The sequence below is a fragment of the Idiotropiscis lumnitzeri genome, chromosome 4 (genome assembly GCF_059441095.1).
Source record: "Idiotropiscis lumnitzeri isolate Australia: NSW breed Sydney's pygmy pipehorse chromosome 4, RoL_Ilum_1.0, whole genome shotgun sequence".
In the NCBI taxonomy this organism is placed as follows: Eukaryota; Metazoa; Chordata; class Actinopteri; order Syngnathiformes; family Syngnathidae; genus Idiotropiscis; species Idiotropiscis lumnitzeri.
Window position 1 is genome coordinate 360,001 of NC_142394.1, and position 23,012 is coordinate 383,012.

The window sequence follows — 23,012 nt, forward strand, 5'->3', positions numbered from 1 at the left end:
GCAAATGAACTGTATTCTGTAGGGAGAAGCGTGAGTGGCGATAGAACAATGCACAACCATCAGGACCATTATTTTGCTCTACATCTAAACAAGGGGACCAGGGTTTTGCCAAGAAGCTACCATGATAACCGAGGCTTGCCATTATTGGCTGGAAAGTGTCATAATAATGGTCAACTTCCTGAAGGCAAACAATGTCAGGGCGGTGGGTGAGGATCTCCTCCAGGATTAAGTGCTTCCTTTCCTTCCAGTTGAGGGCCTCAAGAGGACAACGAATAAATCCATCCTTTCCTTCACCAAGTGCTGTAAAGACAGAGAAAACAACTGTCACAACCTAACTTTAGTTTGCCCTTCGAGCACACGCAAAGTAAAACAGTTGTCCCGTACCCAAATGAAGCATGATTACAACCTTTTTGTAACCAAGCACACACTCTTCCAGCTGTTAGGTAAAACTGTCTGGAAAAAAGGGTACTAAAAGAGTCCATTTTGTTCTCCAAGGTAAAAATTGATGTGTTGTAAGAAAAGGTACACTTGCAGCCCAAAGGGACCATTTCTGTATCTTTTTCTTAGCATGTAAAGGTACAAACAAGTACTAGCTATACAAATACCTTACCAAAGAGACCATAGTTGTATTGAAAGCAGTTTAAAGAAATAATCAGTAATAGTAGTAATCTAGACCCGAGATGTGCACTTTGAACCAACTGACAACGGTTCTTGTTAAGAAAAAATGTTTGTTTGTGTAATTTTTTACTCTTCGGCCACTCTCGGTTACAAAGTTGCATGCAGCATGCAATACATTTTCGTTTTGCTAATCATTATCCTTTCTGTTACCCATAGTTGGTTGAATTTTTGTCTTAATTAACTGTTGCGTTAAATTTAAGTTGTGCATTCTTAATATGAAACCAGAGGCGAGCTATGCATAACGCACCCGAATTCCCAATCGCACTATTTCACTATCGCACTCAATCATCCATGTTACATAAGAAATTGTAAATGTGTGCACTGTATACACTGTATTTTTGTCTTGACGGTGGCTGACTACTATGTCTTGCTTGCTTAAACCCGGAAATATTTTTTTTTTTGTCTCGATGTGAAAGCTTGTGTGCATTTGATGGGCTGCATTTTGCGACATCGACAAATCTTGCAATGGCAATTCATATTTTGAATCGCTGCAAAAACAATGGCCGAGACTCGCCACATGAATTGTTACAAAAGAACCCCACACACTGGGAGTGTGCCGGCTTGCACAGTTGCGTTGATCCCGCCCCACACCTGTTGGAATGGAAAAGCAATGGAGGGCATGTGGTGTGGAGTCGGGCCAAGCCGAGTGTTGCGGTGTGGGTTTGTTTGGGGCTAATGGAAAAGCAGCTTAGGTTTACACTTGAAGGTACTGTCCCAGCGACACGCAACCGATCCGTTAAAAAAATGTTGCTGTTTTTTCCGAGATTGTACATATCGTTCACAATAGTCAAACAAACCAGACTTGAGGTGTGAAGCATGGGAGATCTACCTTGAGCAAGTATGTTCCACTGCATTATTCGTATGGATGGCCCGAGCTTGTGGCGGCAGGGGACAGAATCCTTTGGATATATTAGAGCTCTGTGGGGCCTGGCCGGACGCCTCCTTAGGACTTCCTCACATTCTCTGAGTAGCTGCTCCGGGTCAAGCTCAATCTGATTTTTGTGGTCCACATTCTCGTCTGTTTGGTCCAAGGTGGTGCTGTGAAGTGCCTTGGCCAATGTACTATACAGCCTGCTGCCGTTGCTGCCCATTGGATTAACTAAAGGATACAAAAAAATAAAACAGTTATTTGTGTATTACTGTTCTTCCAGTGTTCAATTAACAACTGTAAAATACATCTGCAATCGTGGCTCTCCATCGCCACATGTGGGGCATTAAAATAAATATAGTATACTGTAAAAATCAATTAGAAAATGCTATAAACTGCAAATGTACATAATATAGTAGTTATTTCCGACAACATACAAAGTACAAGCTTTCAAAAAAATTAGCTATGTAGTGGGGCTGCATTCAGTGAACATTGCATTCTTTCTTTTCAACACCTCAACTGCAAATTAAACCAAATAATAGCCTAATAGGACCCTGAAATTCAATTATTTACTCTACAGGCTTTCTGTATCTAATTTCCTCGCATTGGCATACCACACACTGACAACCAAATGCACATGCCAACACACAATACAACAAGTTGCACTATAATAATTAAGGAGGTATGAGTGGTCAAAGTCTCAATTGTTGACAGTTCCACATTTCCAAGCATTTTTCACTAATTTAATTTGGGTCAAATTTTCACCGTCATCTTAAATCTGTGGCAGGAATGGTTGGACAGGAGATGCTCTTTCAGAAATTCTCACCGCAATGTTTCAGAGTAAGGAGATTAACGGATTTTAAAAAACAATATATTGTGTAAAAGGTACCATTAGATTCAAAGTGTTAGTTCAGTCTGTTTATTTATACAATTCACTAACTCAGGAAGTAGGTTTAAAAAGAATGAATGACCACCCCCCAACCCCCCACCCCAAAAAAAAAACACTACACATTGTAATTCCGATTTTTATGCCCATATGCAACATCTTTTTTTTCATGCAGTGTGAACAGTACAATTAAAATTTGATTGCAAATCCGACCTGTTCCTCTTTTGTTTCTAGATATAAATGGGATATGTATGCAATACATCTGCAGTATGAATGCTCAGCTGCACAAATCTGACAGATCAGCAAAAGCTTTGTAAGGGCGCGTAAAACAGGTTTGTAAGCGACAGTGCACTTAAATCGTCTGCACAAGATGTCAAAATCTTCAAAAGTGCGGGAAAGACGCCTTTCCTTAGTGGTCTTAGAAGACCACTGGGCTAGCAAAGCAGCTGACTTATTTAAAACTACATCCCCAGCTCGAGAAGCTAAAATGGACGAAATACAATCTGCGGTGACGGAACACGGACAACAACTTGAGTAGTTGGAAAATTATGCAGTCCAAAATATCCAGCGAATCCAAACATTGGAGGAGAAATGTTACTGGTGGATCGCTGCGGTAGGGCAATTAAAAAAAGCGGCAAAGGCTACAGACATTGAGGGTCAGAACTGCAGGAATGAAATACGAGTCATTGGCCTACCGGCGTCCGTGGAGGGACCCAATCCCACAGGTTTTTTCTCTGAATTCCTAATGGGGGTGCTTCCATCGACTCCTGAACCAGATGTTTGTTGTGACCCCTTGGACCTTTATTTTTACAGCACACCCAAAATGACTCACGTTGTAGTTCACTTCGGCCCTTGAAATTCCAACATTAATCTCACCCAAACTATTTCAAGTTTCATTCTAATATTTTCAAACTATTATTACTATATTTCTATCCTTCTCCACATCAATTTTGGATGAGAATTGGTCATGGTTTTGGGACGTAGTGGCTTCTATGAAAACTATTGCAGAGACTTGTTAAGAAAAATGTCAGCTGGCAATGATTCTTTACCAATTAATATAATAGAATGTTGAAATTCAGCTGTCATTGTAATTTAGTGGGGATATGTATCCAGCCGTGGGCAGTCATTGAGCATATATGGGCCAGATGTGCCCCTGCCCCACGACCCCATTTGCACAGCCATCACCCGCCATCAGTGGCTGTGAAATGATTCAAATGCCCAATATGATGTTTCAGAGGGGGTCAAACTCATTTTTGTCGCAGAGCACTTTGTAGTTATGGATTCATTTCAGAGGGCTGTTATGACCGTGAAGCCAAATAAATGTATGATCGCCTTACAATACATCCACACACTGCATTGATGAGTATTGAAATCCAAAGCCAGTAAAAAACGGTTTGATCAAATATTATTACATTTATTTTTAATGAGGGTTTTAACAAAAAATGCTTGTAATATTTCAATACCTTTAAAAGTGAGGACAATTTGGAATTTTGGTAATTTAACAAGAAATATGAAATCAATGCACGTAATTTGTTTTTGCAGGCTACATAAAATGATGTGGTGGGTCAGATCTGATCCCCAGGCCTCGAGTTTGGTGCATGTGCTTAAATCTTAGTGCAGTCTCCGGAGCACGGAAGTAAAAAAGATGAGAGAGATTACACACACTGACAGTTTGTCAGGGAATGCCTTCATTTCTAGGTCGGTCCACCCGGAGTATGACTATGTACATTTCATGAAGGTTCATCAGTGACACACCTAAATTGACAGAAGAATCTATCCAGCCCAAAAGGTGTGCAGCAGGGCATCCTTTCTGCCTTAACTACACAGGAAAAAAAGACCCCAAGCAGTATACTTGTGTATTGTCACTAATAACCAGCCAAATGAAATTTATAATACGGTGCATGCGCTATTTTCCACAGATTGAGTCACACCGTCTGCAACTCCATGCCATTGTGACAAAACTGCGCTATGTACAAGCCGACACATAAACTTCTTTGCCTTTCGGCTGCTTCCGTCAGATATTGCCACAGCAGATCACTCACTTCCATCTGGCCCAATCCTCCGCATCGTCCACCGTCACGCCCACAGCCTGCATGTCCTCCTTGACCACTATCATATGTCTTCTCTTTGGCCTTCCCTTCCTGCTCTTTCCTGGCAACTCCATCTCCAACATCCTCTTTTCCAATATAAGGCACATAAACTGAACCGCTCAATAAACAAGTATACAAATAACACAAAATTAATAAATTCTAATAATTTAAATATTTTACAAACAGAATAACTTAGGAGGCCTTTTACTATTTGTGTATCCTTGGCATGCTGATAATAAGTCACGGTACACTCATGTTTACCCAACTAAAAACACACGAAGGAATAACAGCTCTGAAGCCACAAATGGGTGGCGATTTTTTTCCCCTTCAATGGGACCAAAATAATGTTTGTTTCACATTTTAGTTAAAACCCCTTACAGTTTAGACCACCACATAGTCTCAGAGACCTGTAACATGTTGATGATTGCATTGGCTTATAGACTCTTTATTGCGCCTGCGCTTACAACTACCATACTCAAAATGGTGGTATTTCTTTTATATTCAAAACTCATACATATACACAATATTGAGCCAGTATGTGTGTGCAAGAAATTATATGTGGGAAAAATACATTGAGATACTCACATGGAACAAAATCCCCCAAATTAATCTGGCACGCATATGCAATAAGAATTTTAGCTCCTTCACTAATTTTGCATCCAATACTTCCTGTGATCATCACTTGGCCTCCATAACTCAGAAAGTAGTCTGCTGCATATCGAGAGTGCCTTGAGAAAATCCTGATGCTGTGGCAGCCAGATGAAGTGGTGACTCAAGCAATTCTCCACTACCCACCCGTCCCACTCGCCTTTGGCCCCTCCCCCTCACGTGTGTGTGCGCATGCGCACACACACGCACGCACCCCCACACACACACGCACACACACCCCCGCACGCACGCACACGCACTGTGACTATAGTTGTGGTGCAAGAACCATAAAACATAACTTCGAAAAACCCTCTATCGATAAACCTGGTGAACAAGGTACTTCCTTATTCAGTCATTCAGTGAATGAGGCAAAAATGCCCAAATGTTCCTGGTTTTATGGGACTTTAACTCATTCATTGCCAGCCATCTTCCGAGGAACCACCTCCACCTTGCGAGGAATTTGGAAGGATTTTCACTGATCTTTCAAGGCTCACATATTGTGTTCAACAGCTATATGAACAGGGCACCCATCAAAATAAAGATTTGAGATCTCGTCTTTCATTAGGAAAAAAGAGTTGCTTTCTACCATTTTCCATTCATTGGTAATCAACAGTTGAACATAGCCAAGTTTCACAATTTCAAGATTTATTTCAAGCTCAATTTTGACACTAATGTTTTTTTCTTTTGTGACATCTCAAACATCTAAACATTGCTTTCCTGCCTTACAACAAGATAACCAACACTGATAAACTGATTTTGATATAATTTACAGTGCAGTATTTCCTTCAAAGAAACACCTCATGAATGCACTGGGACGCATCATCAGTGATGTATCTCAGGGTCATCAGGTGTTTTGGGTCTCACAACATCATACAACCTCACCTGGGCAACCCAGTCGGGGGTGATCAGGCCCCGACTTGTGTCCCAGTAGCAGCCCACGGATCTGCCCTCTTCATTCAAAGCCACTGGGTGGCCTTTTCAGCGGCTTCACTTGCAGAATTTATGGCCTTCTTCTTAGCCACTCCTACTCTTCCCAGGCGGCTCAGGACCTTGCACTGGGACCGTCCAGCAAATCCCTTGAAGCCTACCTCTATGGGCTCGTAGAAGGTCCTCCAGACTCCCCCCCTCCACTCCACCACCAGTTCCTGGTACTTAGCTCTCTTCCTTTCATTTGGTTCCTTTATGTGTTCTTCCCAGGGTACTGTCAACTCCAGTGTAAATCAGCTGTCTTGAAGACTGGGAGGTCATGATCATATCCGGGCGGAGGGTTGTTGCTGCGATGTGCTGGGGGAACCTCAGTTGCTTCCCCAGATCTACCTGTAGATGCCGGTCGGATGCTGTGTGCAGTAGGTCCGTTGACTTCTGTTGGTTTGTTTTGGGTTTCTCTCCAGCCTTGACAAAGGAGATTTCCTTCTTTGGAGCGTGATGGTTTTTGCTGGAGCTGATGGCTGAAGCTACGCTCTCAGCGATTGCCTTAATCACCTGGTCATGCCGTCAGCGACAGCGACCATCGGCCAGAGCCTTCGGGCAGCCGTTGAGGAGGTGTTCTAAAGAGCCTCTACCAGAGCACAGTGGGCAGGAGGGTGTCTCGCTTTTCCCCCCCACACATGGAGGTTTGCCGGGCTTGGCAGGACATCATAAACAGCTTGGACCAGGAATCGGACCCGCTGGAAATCAGGCTGCAAGATGTTAATCCAGGTGATCCTGCACTGTTGTGCGTCCTCCCACCTTGTCCATGCGCCCTGTTGCCTTAGTCCAGTGATTCTCAAATAATGGGGCGTGCCCCCCCTATGCGATGCTGGGGAACGCGGTGCGATGCTGGGGATGAATCGTTTTGGGACAGAAAATGCAATTTCAGACAACACGAGTTTGACCTCGTCAAAGCAGTTTTTGCCCCTAGTTCACGCAGTACTGATTAAAAAAAAGCGTCGCCCCGTGGCTCGTTGTCCCGGAAGTGATTTCTTTCACCGCTACTTAAATGCTCCGCGCCAAGCTAGCGCCACAGCAGAACGGACTTTATTTGAACTATATGTAAGTCTGTGCACAGCAGCAACAACAAGCTACATAATGGCAAATAAACGACTCCACTAACAAGTTGTGTTCTAAACGAGGAGGCGAGCAAGACGGCGAGCAATGAGGTGCTATGCGTGCTAATCACTAAAATGAATTGCTTTGATGTACGTTCGACTTTTAACAGAAGTCTAACTCGAACCGCGTTTGGGTGGAGAGCCAGCAGCTATGAACAGAAATGTTGTACCTCTCAGGGCTGTAACTTATGTGTTAGGGATGTCATGACCCGTGGCGGTCATGTCAGGTCTTTTGTTGGTTTTTGTCATGTCCCGTTTCCCATGCCATGTGTGTTTTGTTTTCCCAGCTGTGTGGGGGCGTTCCCTCCAGCGATCGTCTCGTGCCATGTCATCCGCAGCTGAGAGACGCGCCCACCAGCCCCACACCTGACTTCCATTCACATACGGATTACACACACTACTTAAGCCACCTACACTGACAACTCAGCGTCGGAACATTGCTCCCTTTGAGGACTGTCACGGCCGCTCCCTGATCTCGTTCTCGCTCTCGATCACGCTCACGGTCCCTAGTTTTTGTCACTGTCCTTGTTCCTCGTCATTCGTTCCCGCTCACGATCCCTAGTATTTGTCCCTGTCCTTGTTCCTCGTCATTTTGTTCTGTTTAGTCACGTTTGTTTCGTCTTTGTTATTTTTGCACCCTGCCACGTTTGTTTGTCCTAGTTCCTTGTTGGTTGATTTAATAAATTCCCTCTAAGTTACACTTCCATGGCTTCCCTGCATTTTGGGTCCTTCCCCACCTCGCAGACCGGCGAGCCCTGACAGAATGTTCCGACCCGCTACGGACCCAGCGGGAAGCTCTCGGCGGCGTCGTCGCCGCTTGGACTACCCACCTCAGCCTGCCGCCGTTTTCTCCCCTTTCGTTCCATGATCACGTTAATGATTATCCCACCGTCGCACCTCCCCCAGTGATAATCAACTCGGATTTCGACGACAATTCCGAGTCTGATTTCGCATAAGATTCTCCCTCTCAGGATGAATTATGGGCACCCTTTTGTTTTGATCCCTTTTCCCCTTCTGCCACTGCGAGCCCTTACTGGGGCACCCGGTTGGCCTTCCGGGCACCCCCACGTGGCGGCCAACGCCGGCGCCCCAGTAGGGGTTCTGCTACTCCCCACGGTACCTCGCGCGCTTCACTCCCGGAGTCACGTAATTTACAGCCATGTCGTTCACCTCTTCCCCCGTCAAATTCCGCACCTGGTCACGCTCCCGTTGCGTTTCATAGTTCACGTTCACTAGCGCCTGTAGCTTCGGTTTCTCGTGTTCCTCGTGTCTCCCGTTCCCCGGATTCCCTATGGCGGCAGGCTGATAGGGATCAGGTCCCCCGTCTCGGCTGCGCCCAACCCGCCTGCTGTGCCCGGCCCGCCGCCGCCTCCACGTCAGCTACAGAAACCCACGCCGCCTCCACGTCAGCTGCAGCAACCCACGCCGCCTCCACGTCAGCTGCAGCAACCCACGCCGCCTCCACGTCAGCAGCAGCAACCAATGCCGCCTCCACGTCAGCTGCAGCAACACATGCCGCCTGCACGTCTGCTGCAGAAACCCATGCCGCCTCCACGTCTGCTGCAGCAACCCATGCCGCCTCCACGTCAGCTGCAGCAACCCATGCCGCCTCCACGTCAGCTGCAGCAACCCATGCCGCCTCCACGTCAGCTGCAGCAACCCATGCCGCCTCCACGTCAGCTGCAGAAACCCATGCCGCCTCCACGTCAGCTGCAGAAACCCATGCCGCCTCCATGTCAGCTGCAGCAACCCATGCCGCCTCCACGTTAGCAGCAGCAACCAATGCCGCCTCCACGTCAGCTGCAGCAACCCATGCCGCCTGCACGCCTGCTGCAGAAACCCATGCCGCCTCCACGTCAGCTGCAGCAACCCATGCCGCCTCCACGTCAGCTGCAGCAACCCATGCCGCCTCCACGTCAGCTGCAGCCACCCATGCCGCCTCCACGTCAGCTGCAGCAATCCATGCCGCCTCCACGTCAGCTGCAGCCACCCATGCCGCCACCACGTCAGCTGCAGCCTCCAGTGCCGGTTCCTCATCAGCTGCAGCCTCCAGAGTCCCACTCCGGCTCACTGCCGGCTGCTGAGCCCCGTCCCGGCTCCTCGCCAGCTGCTGAGCCCCGTCCCGGCTCCTCGCCAGCTGCTGAGCCCCGTCCCGGCTCCTCGCCAGCTGCTGAGGCCCGTCCCGGCTCCTCGCCAGCTGCTGAGCCCCGTCCCGGCTCCTCGCCAGCTGCTGATCCCCGTCCCGGCTCCTCGCCAGCTGCTGAGCCCCATCCCGGGTCCTCGCCAGCTGCTGAGCCCCGTCCCGGCTCCTCGCCAGCTGCTGAGCCCCGTCCCGGCTCCTCGCCAGCTGCTGAGCCCCGTCCCGGCTCCTCGCCACCTGCAGAGCCCCGTCCCGGCGCGTCGCCAGCGCCCCAAGCTCATGTCCCGGCGGAGCACGTCCTGCGTCCGCCTCAAGCTCATGTCCCGGCGGAGCACGTCCTGCGTCCGCCTCAAGCTCATGTCCCGGCGGAGCACGTCCTGCGTCCGCTCCAAGTCCATGTTCCGGCGGAGCACGTCCCGCGTCCGCCCCAAACCCATGTACCGGCGGAGCACGCCCTGCGTCCGCCCCAAGCCCATGTTCCGGCGCAGCACGTCCTGCGTCCGCCTCAAGCTCATGTCCCGGCGGAGCACGTCCTGCGTCCGCCTCAAGCTCATGTACCAGCGGAGCACGTCTTGCGTCCGCCTCAAGCTCATGTCCCAGCGGAGCACGTCCTGCGTCCGCCTCAAGCTCATGTCCCAGCGGAGCACGTCCTGCGTCCGCTCCAAGTCCATGTTCCGGCGGAGCACGTCCCACGTCCGCCCCAAGCCCATGTTCCAGCGGAGCACGCCTTGTGTCCGCCTCAAGCTCATGTCCCAGCGGAGCACGTCCGCCGCTCCAAGTTCCTGTCTCGGCTGCGACCGGCCCGCCGCCGCTCCAAGTTCCTGTCTCGGCTGCGACCGGCCCGCCGCCGCTCCAAGTTCCTGTCTCGGCTGCGACCGGCCCGCCGCCGCTCCAAGCTCCTGCCTCGGCGGCACCCAGCGATCCGCCGCCGCTTCTCGTCTCAGCCTCTGCGGCGCACTCCATGTGGCGACCTGGTCCTCCCGGACGTCCGCCTGAATGGCCACGGTTGGACTCACTGGTCTGGCCTCCCGGATGGCCGCCTGAATGGCCACGACGGGACTCGCTGGTCTGGCCTCCCGGACATCCGCCAGACCGGTCTCGGTCGTAGGCCGTGGTCCCGCCTCCCGGCCCCTTCCGCCCACCCTCGTTTTTTAACATTTTTTCTTTTTTGTTTAAAATCTTTGGGACGTCTGGGATCCGTCCCTTTAGGGGTGGGTACTGTCATGACTCGTGGCGGCCCACTGATAATCACACTGTTGTATGATTTCATTATGATGATCTGTCTTAAAGCCGTAGGGCCATGATTTATAAACACCACAAACGGGGGAAATGTAAGGATGAACAACAATGCCTGCTTTTTTCCTAGTGAGATCAGTAAAGGTATTTCAGTCTAAACAAGGCGTCGGGGCATTTAATTAGAAATGAGAAATTAGAAATCCCTTTATTGTCATTGTACTCAAGTGTGCAACGGGATTAGAGGGCTCCCCTCTCCAGTGCAATACAACAATAATACAGACAAATATATAAATTAGATAAATAAATAAGAGCGTGCAATGGAATTTAGTACTGAATAGTGTATATAAAAACACATCACAATGCTGTTCTGCAAGGTAAGGGTGTTCTCGTGTGTGTGTGTGAGAGTTCAGAATGGAGATGGCTCTCGGAAAGAAACTGTTTCTCAGTCTATTGGTCCTCGATTTGATGCATCTGTAGCGCCTGCCAGAGGGCATCAGGTCGAACAGGTGTGAGTTTGGGTGGGTATTGTCTTTGACGATGTTGAGAGCCCTTCTGAGGCACCGGGCGGTGTAGATGTCCGACAGTGAGGGGAGAGGGCAGCCAATAATCCTTTGCGCTGTTTTGACTGTCCTCTGGAGCCTCACTCTGTCCGCCTCAGTGCAGCCGCTGTACCAGGTGGAGACACAGTACGTCAGCAGGCTCTCGATGGACGAGTGGTAGAAGGCTAGCAGCAGCTTCCTGTCCAGGTTGAATTTCCTGAGGACTCTCAGAAAGTGCAGACGCTGGCGGACCTTCTTTACCACTGCTGTGGTGTTGTGAGTCCAAGAAAGGTCGTCGGAGATCTGTACTCCCAGGAACTTGAACGTGTGGACCCTCTCCACACACACGCCTTCGATGCAGAGGGCGGGCGGCATCGTCTTGTTCCTCCTGAAGTCGACAACAATCTCCTTTGTTTTTGCAGTGTTAAGGTGCAGTCTGTTGTCCTTGCACCAAGCTGTCAGTCTCTTTACCTCCTCTCTGTAGGCTGTCTCGTCACCTTCCGAGATCAGACCGACCACTGTCGTGTCGTCAGCAAACTTGACGATGGTTGTTGTTGCCGTGGGCCGGGCTGCAGTCGTAGGTGTAGAGGGCGTACAGGAGAGGGCTCAGCACGCATCCTTGAGGGGAACCGGTGCTCAGCATGCGGGTGGAGGACGTGTAGGGGCCGAGCAACACAGTCTGGGGTCTGTTGGTCAGAAAGTCCTTAATCCAGATGCGTGTGAGGGCAGGGAGGCCGAGAATGTCCAGTTTGGCGACGAGGATGTCTGGGATGATCGTGTTGAATGCCGAGCTGTAGTCCACAAAGAGCATCCTTGTTGTTCCAGGTGGCCCAGCACAACATGCAGAGCAGTTTCGATGACGTCCTCAGTGGATCTGTTAGCCCGGTATGCAAACTGGTAGGGGTCCAGAGTGGGAGGAAGGCAGTCCCTGATGTGCTGGAGAACCAGCCTCTCGAAGCACTTCATGATGACTGGTGTGAGAGCAACAGGACGGTAGTCATTCAGGTGAACGGCTGGTGACTTTTTGGGGACAGGAATAATGGTGGAAGTTTTCAAGCAGGAGGGGATGACTGCTTGAGCCAGGGAGCGGTTGAAGATCCTGCAGAAAACATGTGCCAGTTGGTGGGCACATGCTCTGAGGACCTTGCCTGGTATTCCGTCGGGTCCAGTAGCTTTTCTGGGGTTAACCGCCAGGAGCGCGCGCCTCACATCGTGTTCCTCTACGATGAGTGGGGGGGAGTTGGAGCATGAAGTGCGGGGGTGTGACGGTTGGGGCGAGTCAAAGCGAGCGAAGAAGCAGTTAAGCTCCTCTGCCAGCGATGCACTCGGGTCTACAGAGGTCGTGCTGCCGCCACGGAAGTTGGTGATGCTCCGTAGACCCTGCCACACCTCCCGGGGTCTGTTACTGGCAAGGTGGGCCTCCAGCCTCCCCTTGTAGATTGCCTTGGCTAGCTTGATGCCTTTGCTCAGGTCAGCACGGGCCACCCTGTACTGGGCTTTGTCGCCTGACCTGAAGGCAGCGTCCCGGGCCTTGAGGAGAGCGCGAACCCTGCTGGACATCCAGGGCTTCGCATTTGGGAAGGTCCGTATAGTCCTGTGTAGGGACACAGTATCCATGCAGAACTTGATGTAGTCCAGTACACAATGTGTGTAGACATCAAGGTCCTGATGATCAAAGAGGTCCCAGTTTGTGTCTTGAAAGCAGTCCTGTAATTCACTCATGGCGTCGTCACGCCAGGTTTTCACAGTCTTTGTGGTGGGCCTGAATCTGTGTCTGAGAGGGGTGTACGCAGGTGCGAGCTGCAAGGACAGGTGGTCTGACTGGCCGAGAGGGGCGAGTGGGAGGGCCCTGTATGCTTTAAACCCGACACTAGGGAAAAGGGGACAATAGAGATGGTACAGCCTGTAATTATTCCTTTCCCAAAGTGATGCCAGTATGATGTTTCTGAACCAGATGTGATTCTTATCCTGAAGTTATTGTAGTAATCCAGGATGAGGTTCTTGATCTTCGTGGGAACATGGTGGAGGTGGAGAGCAAACTCAGCTAGCATATGTGGTATGGACCCATAGGTGTTGGCCAGGTCCAGCCACAAGACGGCTTAGTCGCCTCTGTTCTCATGGGCCTCTCTGAATAGTTGTGTGATGACCGCAGTGTGTTCCAAACTGATGGATCAAAATAGCTGTTTTTGAGGAGAAACTCAGTCAGTCTTCGTGAGACTATGCTGAAAAACACCTTCCCTTCCACGTTTAGCAGTGAGATGAATCGGAACTGACTGATGTCTCTTGAGTTCTCCTCTTTGGGGATCCAAACTCCCTCAGCATGCCTCCACTGGTCAGCCACTTTTCCCCTTCTCCAAATCACCTTCAGATCCTCCCCAAGTGCTTTAGAAGCTCCGGGCAGCGCTTGTAGTCCAGATATGGAATTCCACTGGGGACTGGTGCTGATGCCGAGCGGGCTGCCTTGATGACCTCCTCAACCTCCTTAAAGCTTGGCTCCTTCCGAGTCATCAGCTTCTTGCGCAAGATGTTTTTCAGTTCCGCTAAAGTTTTTTTTCTCCTGCTCAGTTACCATCTTATGGTGCTTCTTGAGGGTGTGAAGCTTCCGGCGCAGATGATGTATCTGTGTGGCTTTGCGGCTCATTGTGTAGGAAATGGGTTTGGATTTCCTTTTCTCCACCTGCCCAAATCTTTCTGAGGCATAACTGAAGATGATGGTGGTCATCGATGTGAGTCGGCTGTCTGCGTTTCCTTTGGCCGTGGCCTGGATGATATTTGACACATCCTCGTCAAACTGCAAACTACTCCTCTTGCTCGCTGGGGGACACTTAATCCGCTGCTGTGGAATTACTCTGCAGGCTTGGGATACTGAGGTACGTGGAGGGACTGGGCTCTGTGGGTTGCCTCCTGGCCAGCCTCCTCCTGCATCTCACCAGGTACAGGACCTGAGCGTTGTACCTCGTTCTCATTCTCCAATCATTTAATTTTGGCCTGATGTATTTTCAGGCCACGATGGTTCTTGCACAGCTTTCCGCAAATGTATGTAACGTTAGTCGTTTGTCCGATCGCATGGTTCATCATTGTGTAGGCCGTCCGATTGGAGATCTCATCCTCCCCCCATCCCGGGATCTCCTACAAATTTACAATTTTAAAATGTTACCATACTGTATGAACTGTTAAATATATGCAAGTATATCCATGCGTGTGTGTGTGAGTGGATGTCCGCATGTGTGCTTATGCACACATGTTTCTGGTTCCGGCGCCGCGCGAGTGGCTGCCTGTTTACAGCAGCGTGGCTTACTACTGAGCCTTTTTCGTGTGTTTTTTCCCTTTACCCTGTTTTATTTTATTTTTACCTCATCTCAGCCATGGACATACAACTTGTGGTGGTTTTACTGCTGTTGGGGGCTGTTTTTTGCGCGATCGTGTCCGGAGACGAAACTCTGAGCTACGGATCGATCGTGTACTCAAGAGATCAACTGTTAGCACTACGTGCTAACCCCGCGTCAGCTCCCGGAGTGAGACCCGATATCCCCCGCGAGCTGAGGAGGAAGAGACGGGGATGTCGTGCGGGGGCTAAACCCCAGGCAAGGAGGAGACGATACCACCCCGTCCTCCCGTCCGTTATTATGGGGAATGTTCGATCCCTCCCCAATAAAATGGACGAGCTAACAGCGCTAACCCGGCACGAGAGGATTGTCCGGGAGGCTAGCTTTCTGGTGTTCACGGAGTCGTGGCTAACAGAGCTAACGCCGGACGCCGTCGTGGAATTGGACGGCTTCCAAATACTACGCGCGGACAGGACACTGGAGAGCGGTAAGAGGAAAGGGGGAGGGCTGGCTGTGTTTGTTAATGATAGATGGTGTAACCCTGGGCACATAACTGTTAAGGATCAACTTTGCAGTCGGGACATTGAGCTGATAGCTGTTAGCATGCGTCCGTTCTATTTACCGCGAGAGTTCAGTCATGTGATCGCGGTGGCGGCGTAAGTGCCACCCTCTGCAAACAGTGAGACAACCTGTGACGTACTGACTGCAGCTGTGAGCAGGCTACAAACACAGCACCCAAATGCCCTGCTCCTTATCTCTGGTGACTTCAATCATGCTCCTCCTCTCTGCCTTCATTCACACAATATGTAACCTGCCACACCAGAGACAATAAAATATTGGACCTTTTCTATGCCAACACCAAGGAGGCGTACACATCACTGCCCCTCCCCCCACTGGGCAAAGCTGACCACAACTTGGTTGCTCTCCTGCGTGGGTACAAACCTCTGGTCCGCAGGCAGCCAGCTGTGACACGCACAGTTCAGCGATGGTCCGGAGAAGCCGAGGAGGCCTTAAAGGACTGTTTCAACACAACTGTGTGGGAGGTATTCAGAGAAGCTCACGGTGAGGACATTAATGGTCTAACAGACACAATTACAGACTATATTAACTTCTGCATGGAGAACACCATTCCCACCAGGACTGTATGTTTCTCCAACAACAAACCCTGGATCACACCGGACATTAAAGCTCTCCTGAAGGAGAAAAAGAGGGCTTTTGTGTCAGGCGACAAGGACGAGCTGAAGAGAGTGCAGCGTCAACTGAGAAGGAGGATCCGAGAGGGGAAAAAGTCCTACAGGATGCGGATGGAGGAACAACTGCAGCGGAACAATTCCAGGGATGTCTGGAGGGGCCTGCAGACCATCTCAGGCCACGGACAACCAGGTAAGACCTAGAAGGGGGGCGGGGGCTTCAGAGGGCAAATGAGTTGAACCTATTTTCAATAGGTTTGATCAAATGCCTGACCCCGCTCAGGCTCCCCTGCTGCAGCCCCCACCAACCCCTCCTGCCACTGCGAACGAGACCCTCTCTCTCCCTCTCTCTCTCTCCACAGGCTCCAGTTCCCAGCCTCATCAGACAACCACCACTTCCTCCTGCTCAGCCTTGTTCCTCACAACATCTCAGGTGAAGAACCAGCTGAGGAAGATGAAGGCGAGGAAGGCAGCAGGCCCAGATGGGATTAGCTCCCAGCTCCTCAAATCCTGCGCAGATCAGCTGTGTGGAATCGGCCAGCACATGTTCAACCTGAGCCTGAAGCTGGGCAGAGTCCCACAGCTGTGGAAAACATCCTGCCTGGTTCCGGTTTCAAAAACACCCCATCCGAAGGAGCTCAACAACTTCAGACCAGTGGCGCTGACGTCTCATCTGATGAAGACCCTGGAGAGACTGGTCCTCGTCCATTTGCGCCCCCTGGTCAGCTCCTCAATGGACCCACTCCAGTTCGCATACCAGCCTGGCATCAGTGTGGATGATGCCATCATCTACCTGCTCCACACTTCACTCTCCCACCTGGAGAAGGCGGGGGGCACGGTGAGGATCATGTTCTTTGATTTCTCAAGTGCTTTCAACACCATCCAGCCCGCCTTATTGGGAGACAAGCTGGAGCAGGCGGGAGTGGCCCACCACCTCATCACATGGATCCACGACTACCTCACAAACCGGCCACAGTACGTGAGGACACAGGACTGTGTGTCTGACGTGCTCCTCTGCAGCACGGGAGCGCCGCAGGGAACTGTTCTGGCTCCCTTGCTGTTCACCCTCTACACCTCGGACTACAAATACAATTCCACAACCTGTCACCTGCAGAAGTTCTCTGATGACTCTGCGATTGTCGGCCTCATCACTGACGGTGACGATCGGGAGTACAGAGGGGTTGCGCAGGGGTTCGTGGACTGGTCTCAGCAGAACCGCCTCCAAATCAACGCTGGGAAATCCAAAGAGCTGGTGGTGGATTTCCGCAAGTGTCGGCACTCTCCACCTGCACCAGTGAATATCCAGGGAACAGACGTTGAGAGGGTCTCAATTTACAAGTACCTGGGTGTTCATCTGAACACTAAACTGGACTGGAGCGACAACACAGACGCTCTCTATAGGAAGGGTCAGAGCAGACTCTTCCTACTCAGGAGGCTGAGGTCCTTTGGCGTTCGGGGAACACTCCTCAGGAACTTCTATGACTCGGTGGTTTCATCAGTCATCTTCTATGGAGTGGTCTCCTGGGCAGGAGGCATCTCAGGCCGGGACAAAAAGAGACTGGACAAACTAGTGAGGAGGGCCAGCTCTGTCCTGGGCTGCTCCCTGGACTCTGTGGACTCAGTGGGGGTAGGAGGATGACGGCAAAACTGTCATCAATGCTGGACAACCCAGCCCACCCACTCAATGACATTCTGAGAACACTCCACAGCTCCTTCAGTGATAGACTGTTACACCCTCGCTGTACCAAAGAGAGATTTCGCCGCTCCTTCCTGCCGACTGCTGTCAGACTTTTTAACAAGAACATTGGGTCAGGCCTACAAACGGGAGGGCATTAGTGCAATTGTGCAGTCCTAGGATGCTATATACACTACTACTGTACTTTCAGCCAATGGTGTACTTAAATATTGACCAATGATGTATTTTGTTTCCCATTACAGTATTCTTATTACAGCACTTCTATCACTGCAGCATTTCTACCATTGCAGGACGTTCACTATTACAGTACTTTTATCATTGCAGTATATTTTATCATTGCAGTATATTTTACCATTGCAGTACTTTTTACCATTGCAGTACTTTTATCATAGCAGTATTTTCTATCATTGCAGTACTTTTCTATCATTTCAGTACTCTTACCATTACAGTACTTTTATCATTGCAATATTTTTATCATTGCAGTATTTTCAATCATTCAGTAGTTTTTATCATTACAGCGTTTCCCCCTCTGTAAAATGGACAGGCATTAGGAGTGTTTCATTACACTTAGATACGTTTATACTGTGTATATTTGCATGCTTTTTATGAATGTCTGCTTCTAATGTTACACATTAACGGCTAAATTACGCCGCCGACTCTGCGTGATCTATATCTTTGCTGCTGGAACACCTCAAATTTCCCCATTGTGGGACTAATAAAGGACATCTTTATCTTTATGCGTAAATTTTTTCATCCCATTTATTCATATTAACGCCTAGAGCAGGGGTGGGCAGGCCACAATGGGTTCTAAAATTTGACAGAGGGGTCGGACTAGGAGCAGATGGATGGAGTTAGTTGGTAACCTCACCTCATCGGAGAATAAAAAATACATTTAATTTTAAATGCTAGTGAATAAAAGCATTACAACAATATATATGTCTTTGAAAAACCACAGTATTTAGAAAACAAAACATTAACAAGGTTACTTTCGGCGCAACATCTGTTCGTCCGCGTTCATCCACCGGGCGAGTAAACGCAACTATGGTTTCGTGCACCACCACATGCAACACTTGCACCATTCTCATGGAAAGACTCTCCCTGCTACAGGGACGTGGCCGCCAGCTAGAGCAGAGTAATGTGGTAAGCGTAAATGTGGCGGACACGACTGTTAGCACGGGTTGTAGCCAACCTGCTAGTCCGGTTAGCATTGGCTGTAAATGGCTTGCTAATCGCGGTGAGCCTGTTAAGACACATAGCAGTTCCATTTCACCTCGGTCTCCTGGCTCCCGCACTTTAGTTATAGGTGACTCCATTACCCGCAACATTAAGCTTGAAAATCCAGCCACAGTAATGTGTATTCCTGGGGCCAGAGCACCCGACATTGAAGTTAATCTTATGGAGCTAGCACGCAAGAGACCAAGACACCAGCGCAGTGCAAACAACGCTAGCTACTCAGATATAGTGAGACACGTCGGCTCCAATGACACTAGGATGTAGCAATCAGAGATCACAAAAAAAAACATAGCAAGGACTTGTGATCTCGCCAGAAAGATGAGTCGGCATCGAGTAATTGTCTCTGGCCCCTTGCCTGGGAGAGGCAATGATGAGAGGTTTAGCAGATTATTCTCACTAAATCGGTGGCTGGCTAGTTTTTGTAGTGAGCAGGGACTGCAGTTTATACATAACTGGCCTTCTTTCTGGGGCCGACCTGACCTGCTGAAGATGGACGGCCTTCACCCTAACTGGGAAGGTGCCATCACTCTTTCTAGAAACATAGATTATTGTTTGAGCCTTCCATGACTATTCATATTAGAGCAGGTCGGGTTGCAGGCGAATAGTTAGCCTGTAAGGAAGGGTATGGAGTCTGTAAGGCTAGAGCTAAATAACACTATGCTAGACTTAGACAACACACATAGCTTTTCTTCTAGATTTGAGCGCTACACACCATACGCTGTTGCATCACATACTTATATAATTTCTACTGAGATGGCAATACATGATGGGTTTAAGCATTCCTCCTTGGTCGGTCTTATCGGCAACGAGCCGTTCTCTCACAATATTAGCACTCGTAAGCTGATAAATAACTATCGTATTCCGACCGTCGGAATTTCTCGCCGCGTTTATAGTTGCTCGAGGTACAATCCGGGACCTAGGCAAGGCAATCTCCTTAATATTATGACCAGGAGTCCTGTCGCGCGGAATAACTTAGATAAACCTATTTTATTGAAACTCGTTTTTTTAAATATTAGATCGCTTTCATCGAAAGCCTTGTTAGTTAACGACCTTATTAGAGACCTTAATCTTAACATGATTGGTCTTTGCGAGACCTGGTTCAAACCGAATCAGTTTTTTCCGCTAAATGAGGCTTAGCCTCCAAACTTCGTGAGCTCGCATGTTGCGCGCCCTGCAAAGAAAGGCGGGGGTATAGCCCTCATTTCCGAATCTGATATACTTAGTCCTCGTCCTAGCAATTCCTTTAAAACATTTGAAGTTCTCATTATGCGAACCACAGCCGCGCTGCCGTTTTATCTTGCCGTTCTTTACCGTCCCCCTGGCTCTTACTCAGGCTTTTTAGATTAATTTTCTGGATTTGTGGCAGATTTGGTAACTTATGCGGATAATATATCATGGGCGACTTCAACATTCATATGAATCTCCCGTCTGAGCCACTTACCGTGGCGTTTTAGACAATAATTGATATGTTTGGTTTCACGCAAATAATAGATGAAGCAACGCATACAAATGGTAACACGTTAGATTTGGTATTAACTCGAGGCTTAGCATCCTCAAAAATAATTGTATTACCATATACTAGTGCTAAATCTGACCATTACTTTATCAAATTTGAAGTCTTGGCTCATTGCCATCGTTCTGACCATAATCAAAGCGAGAGCAACCGCAATATTAGCTCCTCAACCACCGCTGCGCTCTCTGAGCTACTCCCTTTAGCAACCGCTTCGTTTCCTAATTATATTGGTACGATTGATGATCTCACAAACAACTTTAATGTCGCTCTTTTAAATGCGCTTGACTCCATCGCACCTTTAAAAACTAAAACTCGTCCAAAGAGGCTTACTCCGTGGTTTACAGAGGAAACGCGCATACTGAAACGATCTTGTAGGAAGCTTGAGCGCGAATGGCGTGCGACCAAACTTGAGGTTCTTCGTCAGGCATGGTGCGATAGTTTACTTATATACAAGGAAGCGCTCGATCTAGCCAAAACCGGTCCACTTGAGATGTGATTTTAAAGTTCTGCTACTTACCTATAAAATATTGCACGGCTTAGCACCTTCCTATCTCGTTGACCTCGTGGTACCATATGTTCCGTCCCGAAACCTTCGCTCACAAAATGCTGGTCTTTTGGTGATCCCGCGAGCCAAAAATTAGTCCGCAAGTTCTAGAGCGTTCTTTATTCGGGCACCAATGCTTTGGAATGCACTACCCTCAGGTATTAGAGGCGCCACCTCAGTAGAAATGTTCAAAACACTATTAAAGACGCATTTATACTCTTGTGCATTTAGTTGAACTATTTGTTGGCCTGTTTACTGCCGCTTTTTTCTCTTTTCTGCCCCCTTTCCCCCCAGCTGGGGGATTAGGTGATGGTGACCCACTAGGAAGTTTAAGGCATTGACCAACTGGGCATGCACCTGTTCCAGCAGCGCGGCATTTGATCAATTTATTTATATACTTAAGCATCTAATTTAATTATTTGTTGGCCTGTTTACTGCCGCTTCTTCTCTTTTCTGCCCCCTCTTCCCCTGCTTGGGAATTAGGTGATGGTGACCTGCTATGAAGATTATGGCACTGACCAACCCGGGGAGGGACCTGCTCTGCTAAAGTCGTCTTCATGCAGCGCCTCTTCTGATTTCCTTATCTTTCAGCACTTTGTTGAACTACTTGCCTGTTTACGACTTCTGTTTTTTTTTTCTGTTCCCAATCCCCCGCCTTGGGAATTAGGTGATGGTGATTCACTTGGAAGTGGCTGTTCTGAATTTACACCAACTGACCGGTACAAGATTGAAGGCTCATCCTCGGATATGCTGACATGGAGATTACGGCCCTGGATGAGGACCCACTCCACTGAAGTCATCTTCCTGCAGCACTTCATTTGATTGACTCTCACATTATCTCATCTAACATTGTACAGAATCATTGTATGTGTCAAATGTTGCCCACTTGGCATCCAAAGCAGCCTGGTCATCCTGGAAGGGGGATTCCCCCATCTGTGGTCCCTTCTCAAGGTTTCTCACTTTTCCCCCAATGGGGTTTTGAGTTTTTCCTTGCCCTCCTGGGGGTTAAGATCAGTGGATGTCGATTGTAGTTATGTAAAGCCCTTTGAGACTGTCTGTGATTAAGGGCTATACAAATAAAATTGAGTTGACTTGACTTGAATTATATATTGAATTATTTTTGGATTGCTACAATACCAGATATGTTGAAAGAAATAAATACAACACAAAACAAATCAATATGATAGTTGTCTTCTGGCTGTTATATGCATGTATTGAAATGCCTGACCACCCACATTTCAAATCCAAAGCACAAGAGACGGAAACCCGTCTCATACAAATACACACGCCCACGCATACGCTCTGTGACTGAGATATCACGTTAACCGCAAAATACGTTTATATATTTTTTTTTTTTATACCTGGTGACAAATTTATCAGACGATACTGGTAATGTGGCATTTAAATAGCAAAGTTGTGGGTAATTTGTAATGGGAATTAGTAAATTATAGCGATAGTGGTTTGCGATCGTCCATGATATCAAGCAGTCCGGGTGATGTTGACAGTTGACACATTTCTTTGTAAATGTTATTTGAAATAAACAAGGCCTGCAGTAAATACGATCCAAAACAGATACTATCCACTCCGTTCTTGTTTAGCCAGCAAGTTTCAAGACGGTCAAAGACTCGACTATGCGATCGCTTTCCCCACATTAAAAATGTAATTCCTAAAAAATAATTTTTTTTTTTATTAAATGTACCTGTAATCTGCAACAGTAATGAGATACAGTTAAAGGCTTTTTGTATCCTGAATACTTAACGCCGGTTATGCATTTCCTTGTCCCCCCCCCCCTCAACCGTATGGTGGCCTGAAAGTGCCAAAATAAAATAAATAAATACACCATGAAATGTTTAATTAAAATAGTCATTAATTAATTTAATGTTTCATTTATTAATTAAACGTGGAATTAAATAAATAAATGTGTCAATTAAATTATCATTGATTTTATATAAAGCTACAATTATTTCAATTTAATTAATTATTTTGGTATTTAATCATTTTTTGTGTTTAATTCATTATTTCTGAATTTAATTATTTCATGATCCGCGTTGCAGTGTTTCATGAATTAATTTTATCTGTCAAACTCACCCATCAAAGTTAGTAGGGGGGGGCTAAACGCAGACCAACTCAAATCTTGTCTAAGGCGTTGCTTTGGCCTGAAGGGGTTGCAAACATGGCAGGTAGGGCTGGGCGATAAACCGAAAATTTACCGTTACCGAAATTTAATACACTGACCGACATCATTTTGCCCATGTCGGTAAATTCGATGTTTAAAAAAAAAAAGAAGTGTTGTCTGTCTGCGGCTATGTTGATGCTCCTTTAAGACGGCAACAGTGGC

The 23,012-nt window shown here is 48.2% G+C and overlaps 1 protein-coding gene across 4 annotated transcripts in view; it reads right to left on the minus strand.

Moving 5' to 3' along the window:
• nocta (nocturnin a) overlaps positions 1-23,012 on the minus strand; it is a 30,938-nt gene that overhangs the window by 1,036 nt on the left and 6,890 nt on the right. For 2 of the 4 annotated variants that reach the window (XM_088294365.1, XM_088294362.1), the window contains exons 2-3: positions 1,508-1,777; positions 1-300 (exon numbers count right to left, since the gene is read on the minus strand). The exon at positions 1-300 is cut by the window's left edge and continues 1,036 nt beyond it. In XM_088294365.1, coding sequence (XP_088150491.1) covers positions 1-300; positions 1,508-1,769 — 562 coding nt within the window. In that variant the 5' untranslated portion in view covers positions 1,770-1,777. Of the gene's footprint in view, positions 301-1,507; positions 1,778-4,474; positions 4,609-5,107; positions 5,293-23,012 lie in introns of those variants that run through there. The other 2 variants (XM_088294364.1, XM_088294363.1) reach the window with 2 other exon arrangements.